General features: G+C 36.0%; 1 protein-coding gene across 1 annotated transcript; it reads left to right on the forward strand.

Moving 5' to 3' along the window:
* The first annotated feature begins 293 nt into the window (after window positions 1–293).
* LOC105109108 (germin-like protein subfamily 1 member 13) lies at window positions 294–1214 on the forward strand. The gene is made up of 2 exons (XM_011003707.1): window positions 294–461; window positions 597–1214. Exons 1-2 carry the CDS (start codon window positions 338–340, stop codon window positions 1148–1150), a joined length of 678 nt encoding a protein of 225 aa, XP_011002009.1. The 5' UTR covers window positions 294–337; the 3' UTR covers window positions 1151–1214.
* The last annotated feature ends 9765 nt before the right edge of the window (window positions 1215–10979 follow it).

Raw genomic sequence — 10979 nt, forward strand, 5'->3', positions numbered from 1 at the left:
TGTATTGTTTTTATGGCTTTCCCCGGTATAATTGGTCATAGAAAATAGGAAAAAAGCACATCTAAATTTGTAACAAGACATCTTGCTTACCCAAGAGTCTAATGATGCAAGCATAGGAAGATAGAATATTCGAAGGATGACAAATGCATGTAGTGGTTGAAGGAAGATTCATATCGCAGAAATAAAAATAGATAACAATATCTGGAAGACTTTTTAATGCGAGATCGGTTCACTGAGTCCAGTCTATAAATAGACTCCTTTCAAATGCAAAAATTCTCACCCCCTCAACTCAAGCAATAACAGCTAAAAGAGTATTAAGTTATAGAGCTTCACTACAATGAGAAGTGTTCATTTCCTACTAGCTTTTGTTCTCTTGACTTTGGCATCCTCAATTGCCTCTGCCTATGACCCCAGTCCCCTTCAGGACTTCTGTGTAGCCATCAATGATCCCAAGGCTGCTGGTAATGCATTCTTCTTTCATTTACATTTCATAAAAAGCTGCAGCCTCTAACGGCTTGTTATAGCTATACATGAAAATCGTTCCCTTGTATGCTCATGCATGCATGAATTGACCAGCATTAATTTGTTTTGTGCAGTGTTTGTAAATGGGAAATTCTGTAAGGACCCGAAGATGGCGACAGCAAATGATTTCTCCTTTTCAGGACTTAACATTCCCAGAGACACAGGGAACCCAGTTGGATCCAATGTTACTCTTTTAAATGTAGATCAAATACCAGGGCTTAACACGCTCGGCATATCTTTGGCTCGCATTGACTATGCACCAAATGGTGGCTTAAACCCACCCCACACTCACCCTCGTGCCACAGAGATTCTAGTAGTCGTCGAAGGCACACTCTATGTTGGATTTGTCACATCAAACCCAGAAAATCGTTTCATCAGCAAAGTCTTATACCCTGGAGATGTTTTTGTGTTTCCATTTGGCCTCATTCACTTCCAACTCAATATTGCCAAAACCCCTGCAGTTGTCTTCGCTGGTTTAAGCAGCCAAAATCCTGGTACTATTACAATAGCAAATGCAGTGTTCGGGTCCGATCCTCTCATCAATCCTGATGTTCTTGCCAAGGCCTTCCATTTGGACGTCAAGATAGTGAACTATCTTCAGAAACTGTTTGGAGGAAACAGTGAATGATTAAGACGTGTAACATGGACTAGAAGCCTGATTTTACAATGTCTGGCAACCTTCTTTGTTATGTTATAATACTAAAATATAATAAAATGGTTTCCTATAAATCTCAATGTGTTCCTGTCTTATTTTGGATGACATATATAATGTTTAAGTTCGTTTTTAGCCCTCTCTATGTTTCAAGTCTAAACATACACACAATTACTTCTTGGGTCTATAAAGGGACCAAATTTCAGTAGGGCTTCTACAGCTTTTTGACTATAAATTTTCGAATATCAGGAATCATCCTCGCATCCTTTGTCATAACCACAATTCATAAAATTTTGTGTCTTTGATGTCCAATCCCTGCAATTAAATGCAACAATTGGTCCTGGACAGAAGTAGAGTGTCCTTGTTGCTTAACTCTGGAAGAGCAGTAGCTTCAAAAATAACAAGCACAGTCAAAACTATTAAGTTATTGTTTGTGAGTATGGTAATGATTGTTTTTTAAAGTGTTTTTTATTATGAAAGTATATGAAAATAATATTTTTTATTTTAAAAAAATTATTTTTGATATCAACATATCAAAACAACCTAAAAATATCAAAAACAATTAATTTTAAGGAAAATAAAATTCAAAATATCATGAAATATGATTTTAACCACAAAAACAAAGACAACACGTAAATATGGGAAGGGAGATTCAGACAGACTAATTTCTTTTCTTATGTCAAGCACATTTCATGCCCCAGGGGAATAGAAAGATGTAAGAGTAAGAGCACAAGGTCTTTCAAGAGTACATGTCATTGACAAAGAAGAATGGTTTTGTGATACTCGTATTACACTCTAATACAGTAAAAGCTCTTTAAGGTTAAAAATTGCGCTGCCAACTAATATTTTGTGCTTGATTTTACTAAAGAGAAAGAAGTTGGCTGGATAACTTCTAATCTCTTAGTTTTTAAGTTTTTATATGTGAATTATATCGATTTTAAAACTTGTAAGTGAAGTTTGACTTATAGTTTTATTTTCAACAATTTCAATCAGAAATTAGAATCCGATGGATGGAAGGATATCAGAAAAATATACTGTAAATGCACCAGTCTTGGTATGTGAAAACTATACGTCGACTTTTAAGAACAACAAAGAAAGAAAAAGGTCAGTACATAGCCTATTTAGTATTCTAGGGAAGACATTATGTAAAAAAGATCGCCTCTTTATAATCTAACTACCGGAATTTGGAGGGGAAAAAAAAGAATTAAGTGGAGAAATAATTTTCATTGTAGATGAAGGATTTTCCTGAACAATAGGTCAGCTGCACCCCCTTTAATTATGTAGGTGTACAAGTTGAAACGATGCAGTGTACTGGCTACTAAACTCGTCTAAGGGTGGATCATAGCTTAAAGCGGATTACCAACTGAAAGCACACCAAATAAAGTAGAGAAATGTATGTTTAGCACATTCTTAACGCAGACCAATTTTGAAAGCATACCTAATGTATGTTTAGCACATTGTTAACGCAGACCAGTTTTGAAAGCACACCTAATGTGTAATCATCCATATTTTTGTTAGTCAAAAAAATGACAAGGCCAGTAAAGGAGGCCTTCAGACACAGAAGCAAGCAGGGCCCTCTATTTTAACTCCATTAAATCAGACTTTAGACAAAAGAGTAGTTGGGTTAGTTATAAGTACAGAAATCTTAAAAACCATGGTTTAAGACTTTCCGGCACTAATGGTAGACGAGGTGGTCAAGTAGATTATTTACCTTGAATTATCTTACACCTATTTCTCTCCGGTCCGGTATTATTGTAGGTTTTATTTTTCAAAGTATTTTTAAAATTATTTTTTATCTAAAAAACATTAAAATAATTGTTTAGATGGTTTTAGATGGTTTGAATATATTGATCTTAAAATAAAAAAATCAATTCTAAAAAAATATTATTTTAATTAAAAATACCTTTAAAAGTCATTGTAAAAGGTATTCACTATATTAACAAAATTGAAAAGGTTTGGTGGCTCAGCTTCTTAGTTATTGTGAGGTCGGGAGTTTGAGCCTCCCTCACCCAAAATCACTTTAATAGCTTTTATCATCATCTTGAACCTATGGTTTATCAAGGACTCTGATGAAATCAACTCATTGCCAATTCAACCATAGCTGGTACCAATGTAAGTGCCAGATTTTGTGCTCTTCATAATCATAGGATTAGTTTCAAATAGTGCTATTAATTCTGATTGTATCTTTGTCTTATAGCAGTTTGTAATGAAATGGTTGAAGACTAGCAAAACGATGACATAAAAGAACAGTTAAGTTTCGTATGTTCAAGGATCTGATGGAGTGGTGATTTCTCCAAGAAATTAGATTCGGTGATTGTGATTTCTTGAGGGGAAAATTGATGAAGATCCTGATAATGATAGGGAAATATAGCAAAGAGAAAAAGATTGGCACCCTATTTTGACTTGGACAAGTATTTTGACAGGATGAGCTGCTGTTAAACATAAGCAAGGAATAAGGAGAAATTTGGAGAACAGAAATTACACAAGGGCACATGGAGATTGTGTAGGAGCACCCGTAGGATCCAATGAGGTACTGTAATGAGACAACAGGTGCAAGAAGAAGAAGTGTTCCTAGATGAAACTCAGAGCAAAGACTATGTAGAAATTGTACAATAGGAATTCTCTTGTGCTCTTAATGAAGACAACGGGCAAAGACCTTTCCAATGCATGCAAAGATGGAAAGAGAGCTGTTATAGATGCACCTAATTGAGGGGGTGTAAATGCCTGTGATAAAAGGCAACTGCCTATGATAAAAGGCGAAGACACCAAAAAAAAAGTTGGTGTAGATGGACCTATCAAGCAAAAAGACGTAAAAGCTCCAAATAGAGAAATTGAGGTGGAGGATTGCGATGAGTATGCTGTAACTTTCTCTATCTATGTGATCAGTGACAGTTATCTCTCCTATAGTCTATATGATGGTAGAGAATTTTTGGAGCCACTTTGAAACATCCCATCTGAAGGAAGATGCGACCGCCTATGAAAGGTGAAGACACCTTAGAAAAGGTGTGAGGGTCGTGATAGGTGCCCCAGTTCAGACCATCTTATGACAACAGGCAAAAACACCTTAGAGAAAGTGTGAAGGTCATGATAGAAGCCCCATTTTAGACCATCGCATGACGAAAAGCGAAGACATTTTAGAAGAAGGTGTGAGGGCTGTGGAAGGAGCCCAGTTTAGAACCCCTCAGAGCCAATGTGATGGCTAGATATGAGTGGACAAAAGCATATGGATAGCCAATGAAGTGGCTATCATGAGTATGGAGACAAATACATGATTGATTTTCATTGATATTGCCCTTAGGCTAAAGATCAATGAACTAGATAAAATTTATCTTGGACAATAAGTGGATAACTTGTGGAGCATTAAGACGCGACTGCTAGGAATGAGCAGAGGACATGCATAGGTTCCGAGAACAAGTTGACTATTGTCAAGGTGGTGAGCTTGGTAATGGCATTGTAATACTCAAAGTATAAAGACAAATATAAATCAACCTTTAATGGGCTGCCCCCATAGTTAAAGGTAAAGAGCTACCTAGAGGACTCTTAAGACTAAGAGCGAGAGACTAATGAAGAAGTAAGGCATGGTTCCTAGGGTTGAATAGAGGGTAGATGCAACTCTAGGATGAGTAGACTCTTGGAAGAGTGGTGAGCTCATGATCACATTAAAATACTCTATGACTGTCGCACTTGGAAATAGAAATTTTTATTTGAGGGGATGTTGGAAGCCTTGATGTGAGGCTTGATAAATGATTCCAGATTGAGCATGGTTGATACGCTCGAAAGGAAATGTTGTTCTAGAGACAAGCGTTAACACTATTCAGATGTGATGTGGCAAACCATCTGGTTATAGTGATCTTTTTGTGTGAGAAAAGATGTGTTTTGGTTACTCTGATGATTGAAAGGTTTGGTGAGTACCTGTAAACTTGGCCAAAGATGCTCTCAAAATGGTAAGCTTGGAAGAGCTGCAAGATGCAAGTGTGTGCTGAAGAAACAAGAGAAAAATTTCCCATATAAATGGAAAAGGGGGTGATTGTTGGAATATTGTCAATTATGTTGCTGCCATTATCAAAAAAGATGCTTCCATTATCAAAGAAAGAAGGCCAACTTATGAGAGTCAAAGAGGGTTGCTGGTGTAGCATTTGCAGCCTCTTGACATTGTCAAAGAAGGAGGCTATAATGGTGGGTTATTGATGGCAGCTGCTAATGTCAAAAGAAGTTGCACCAACCATTGACAAAGAGCAACCACCATTATTGACAAGTGTAGAAAGAGTTGTCATTAAAGTCTATAAATAGACACCAAGAATACAGCACAAAATGAGAGGGTGAGAGCAAAGTGAAGAGAAGAAGAGAGAAAGAAAGAAGGGTTGCCACCAGCAACCCTGCTGCCCTATGCAGTTGTTGTCCTATATAGCAATGAGAGATGGGTGTTGAGTGAATGTGATCCTTCTCTATGTATTGTATTCTTTCTCTATCTCTAATAATATAGACTACTTTTATGGATGTAAGCAATTTGTCAAACCACGTTAAATATTATGTGTTAGTGTGCTTAGCCTCCAATAGGCAACTATCAGAACATTACCAGTTCACGCAGGGGGAGCCAAAATCCCCAACATGTATAAATGTTACAACAAATGAATAGAAATGTGTGAGTTGTATTGCATAATATTGCAGTGTAAAGTTCCTTTATGGTATCAGCGCTTAAAAATCTCTAACGAGTATTCATTCCTCCTACTGTACTTCTACTGCTTCCTGCAAATAGCAACTACCACTGCACCTACCACAGATTCAACACACCCACCCATTATCATAATCAATGTAGCCACAACCATTAATGAAAAACTCATTCCCTCTATTTTTTCTCAGTGGTGGGCTCAATTTGAAGTCTTGCTCATTGACTATGATCTTATTGATTTTGTAGAAGTACACAAAAATGCCCTACCATTGATGCACAAAACTTCACTGCATCTAAAGTTGTGAATTCCCACTAGATTCGTCAGGACAAGTTTTTTCTACATGCTATTCTCGCCTCCACCTCCACTACTATTACCCCCCTCCTCTCTGCCTACAAAACATCAAATGAGGCCTAGACAGCACTTACCCGTTTATATGCAGGCAAATCAAGAACACGTGTGATGCAGTTTAAGGAAAACTTGACCTTGAGCAATCATGGGTCCCATCTAGTTACTAAATTTCTTCAAGGAATTAAGGTCATTGCTGATGAACTAGTTGTCATCAATCATCATCCCGTTTCAAATGATGATCTAACTCTATACATACTCAATGGATTGGGTATTGAATTTAGAGAAATTATAGCACCTATTCATGCCCATGAAACGTCTCTGAAATTTGAAGAACTTCATGACCTTCTTGTTAGTCATGAGAATTATCTTGGGCGGATGAAGCAATAATCTGTAAATTCCTTTATTCCCACTACTAATTATTCTAATTGTTGGAGTCCTCAGTTCTCTTCCAATTCTAGACAGTCCAAATGGCGTCCTCCGGTTGCTTCTAATACTCCATGTGGACATAATGGGGCTCACCAAAATAGGTCATTCAATTCGGGTCACAGGAGGTTTAAACCAAAATGTCAATGTTTTGATCAATTAGGTCATATAGCAAAACAATGCCCAAAAATGTCTACTTCTGATTTTTCTACAAATTATACAGCTTCTTCTCAACCTAAAAATCAAAAATGGCTAGTTGACTCAGCAGCATCTCATAATATAACCACTGATCTCTCCAATCTAACAATTAATTCTGAATATGATGGTACTGATGAAGTGGTAATTAGGGATGGATCATGTTTGCCTGTGTCTCATATTGGATCGTTGTCTCTAAAATCATCTAATCATGTCTTTCATTTACATGACACTCTTTGCATTCCAACCATTCATAAAAATCTTATATATGTTCATCATTTTACCAAGCATAACAATGTTTACATTGAATTTCATCCTACTTGTTTTTTGGTAAAGGATTGGATCACGAGGGCGATCCTACTCAAAGGCGAATATGAAGATGGAGTGTACCCATTTCCGAAGCATCTACCATCCATCAAGACAAATATTATTGCCTATGTTCATGAGCGTACAACATTTGATGGATGGCACAAATGTCTTGGTCATCCATCACCCAAATTGGTTAATCATCTCATTCATGCTTTTTCTTTAGCCGCTAATAAAACTGGCCATTCTTCTTTGTGTACTTCATGCTCTCAAAACAAAGCTCATCGTCACACATTTAGTACTTATGGTCTTACCAGCACTACTCCAATTGAACTGATTTACATAGATGTTTAGGGCCCATCTCATGATCTTGGAATTAATGGATTTAAATATTACATTATTTTTGTTGACTATTATACCAAATATATTTGGCTTTATCCTATGACTCATAAATCAAATGTTCAAACCATTTTTCAACAATTCACAAACTTGTGGAAAATCATTTCAACACAAATAAAAAGTCTTTATTATGATAATGGTGGGGAATATGTTGGTCTCAAAACTTATCTTTCAATTCATGGTATTAGTCACTACATTACTACTCCTCACACTCCCTAATAAAATGGCTTGTCTGAAAGGCAACATCACCATCTAGTTGAAACTAGTCTTACCTTGCTCACCGATGCTCACATGCCTCTACATTATTGGCCCTATGCATTTCAAACTACTACCTATATTATCAATCGCATGCCCACTACCACCTTGAATAATCAATCTCTATTTGAAAAATTATTCAATCAAAGGCCCAACTATCTTGAACTCAAACAATTTGGTTGTCTCTGTTATCCATTAACCCGACCATACAATAAACACAAACTTGAGCCGAAATCAAAATCATGCCTATCCATGGGTTATATAGCTTATCACAAAATGCATATTTATGCTTTGAGCAATCTACCAAAAAAATATACACCTCCTGACATGTTATTTTTCATGAATGCACTTATCTTTTTCAACAGCCCGGTCATACTAGTGCTCCTCCTGCTCTATCAGTTGAGCAACGCTCTTCTGTGCCGATCTTATTATCAAAGCTCCCTTTTGATTCACCTAGTCCCCGCACTTCTTTGGATTTGGGTACTGAAGTCTTGCAATCGTCTGAGCGTGGGTCGTCCTCTGCACCGTCTCCTCTCCAGGTAAGTACTTCCTCTTTACCTCCGCCTTTAAATCCAATAACTTCCATAGAATTATTTGCTTCCACTGTCCCTAAAAATACTTCTGTGAGAATGCATTGTATGACAACTAGGTCTATGAGTGACATTTGCAAACCTAAAAAATCCTTCCTTATTACCAAACACCCCACTCCATCCTCCTTAGAACCCTCGAGTGTTATTGCTGCCCTCATTGATTCTAGATGGCGTGAGGCCATGTCCTCCGAATTAACTGCTTTAATGCGTCATAGTACCTGGCAATTGGTGCCTCCTCCAACTAATTGTAATATTATTGGTTGTAAATGGGTATTTCGAGTGAAAAGGCATGCTAATGGGTCTGTTGATCGGTTCAAAGCTAGACTAGTGGCCAAAGGGTTCAATCAGCGACTCAGACTAGATTACAAAGAAAAATTTAGTCCTATTGTTAAGTCAATCACCATACGCACTGTCGTGACTATTGTTGTGATGCAGGGTTGGACTTTGAGACGGTTAGATGTTAATAATGCATTCCTTCATGGCCATCTCACTGAAACAGTATATATGAAACAGCCTCCTAACTTCAGGAATTCTGAACATCCTAATTATGTGTGCTGCCTCACCAAGGCTATCTATGACCTTAACACGATCAAAGAGTTGATGTCTTATTCCAAGTGCAGAAGTGTCAAAGTAATAAATAACCCAGCAAGACCGAGGTCGAACTATAAGGAGGTTAAATATATAAATTATAAATAAAAAACAATAAGAACAACAACAACAACAATAATAATAATAACAAGAACAACAACAACAATGATGGTGGTGGTGAAGATAAGTTAAAGAGGACTTTGAGATGTAAGATTATGTGAAGGTTATACAATAATAAAAAAAATATCAAGGTTAGAGGATACACTAATAGTATTAGAGATAAGGTATAAACTCTTTATTAATTATCAATATGATCATATTAATCATCTTATTTATATAACATCATACTTATAAATTTTATCAAGTATTCATGATACTAACTTATATTGACAACAAATCAAGTTCCTCTCATAATAACGATGTTAGCTGAATACTACGAAGAATCAAGTATTTGATGTACCAATTGTTATACAACACAAATCTAGATTAACCATTTAACAAGTAAGGTATTACGAATTAATAAGATAAAAATAATAAGATATGTTAATAGGAAGTTATTTAAGATATAAGCATTGAAGTCCATATTGAGTTTATATTTACTTATCCTAACACCATTAGTAAAACCTTTTCACCTTGATATAATTAACTTAGCTAGACATTATGAAGGAGAAAAACTTAAAGAAAAAATATAAGAACATAAACATGATATAAGTTAACTAAGTATAGTAAAGGAAATGAAAAGCATAAACAAAAGATTAATGAAAGCAAAACTTAAGCATTACAAAAATATAAAGAGAAAAAGCAAGAACATGATTTTGATATGGAAAACAAGATGCCCAAATGAATGGCAAATGCCTCCTTTTATAGGCTAAAATTCAGAACTATTCATGTGGTAATTGATAATTGATGTAGTGGCCAACTATTGATTAGTGGACTTAGTGGACAGCATCACTCAAGCACTTTGGATAACTGAATTGACATTGATGCAATCCGAATTTGGCAAAGTGTTCTTCATGAAAGTTGTTGGAAATTGTTTTTTCCTTCCATTAACCAAATTTTAGATCATTTGGAGCACTATAGCTCGAGATATGTCTAAAATACTGAGTAGTGTTGCTGGTGGACGTGGTGAATAGCCCTCATGCTCTTGTCTGGATGAAATCTCATTTCTACCATTCGAATTTGAGCTGGTCCTCTCATGAAAGTTGTTGGAAATTGTCTTTTCCTTCCACCCACCAAATTTCAGATCATTTGGACTTCTAGAACTCCAATTATGGGTAAAAATATAAGTAGTGTTTGGGCTGGATTGCAAGATGGATTTGGACTTCTCTTTTGTGGCCAAACTTTGAATTTGAAAATGGACAATTTGGGTCTTTCCATACCCATGAAAGTTGTAGGCCTATTTTTTATCTTTCCAACTATATAAATTAATATAAAGTCCAAGATCTATAGCTCTAGATATGATCCGATGACTGAACAATGTTCGAATTTGAAGTGAATCGGCATCTCCTTCGTAAGCTTAGCCTTTTCTTTGTCATTTCACTTCCAATAGTTAATCATAATAATTAATCCATTGAATTGTGAGAATACCTGTATTTAAAATAAGCATTTACCATAAATTAAAGATATCTTATATTATCAAATTTGTTATTATAAAACATGCTCTAGTTAAGGAGTTATTGATACTTCAAGTGCAAAAATGATGATATAAAGCCTTGATAAAAATGCACTTTAAAATACTAATCAGACCTAAAACAAGCACCTCGTGCTTGATACTCTGCACTTAAGCATGCCTTGACAAAGTTTGGTTTTCTAAATTCTAAATAAGATTCATCTCTGTTTGTGTTTCATACTAGTTCCACTCTTGCCTATTACCTAGTGTATGACTTAATTATCACAGGCAATAACTTAGTTTTTGTTGCAAGTATTATTGATCATCTTGGGAGGAAATTTTCCATCAAAAACTTGGGATCACTACATTTCTTTCTTGGTGTTGAGGTTATTCCTACTGCAGCCGACCTGTTTCTATCTCAG

Source organism: Populus euphratica, unplaced genomic scaffold (assembly GCF_000495115.2).
Source record: "Populus euphratica unplaced genomic scaffold, PopEup_1.0 scaffold205.1, whole genome shotgun sequence".
Taxonomy (NCBI): Eukaryota; Viridiplantae; Streptophyta; class Magnoliopsida; order Malpighiales; family Salicaceae; genus Populus; species Populus euphratica.

Coding starts and splice junctions, on each gene's coding strand:
- LOC105109108 (XM_011003707.1), top strand. CDS start 338: ATGAGAAGTGTTCATTTCCTACTAGCTTTTGTTCTCTTGACTTTGGCA. Junction 462..596: donor CAATGATCCCAAGGCTGCTG/GTAATGCATTCT, acceptor TGTTTTGTGCAG/TGTTTGTAAATGGGAAATTC.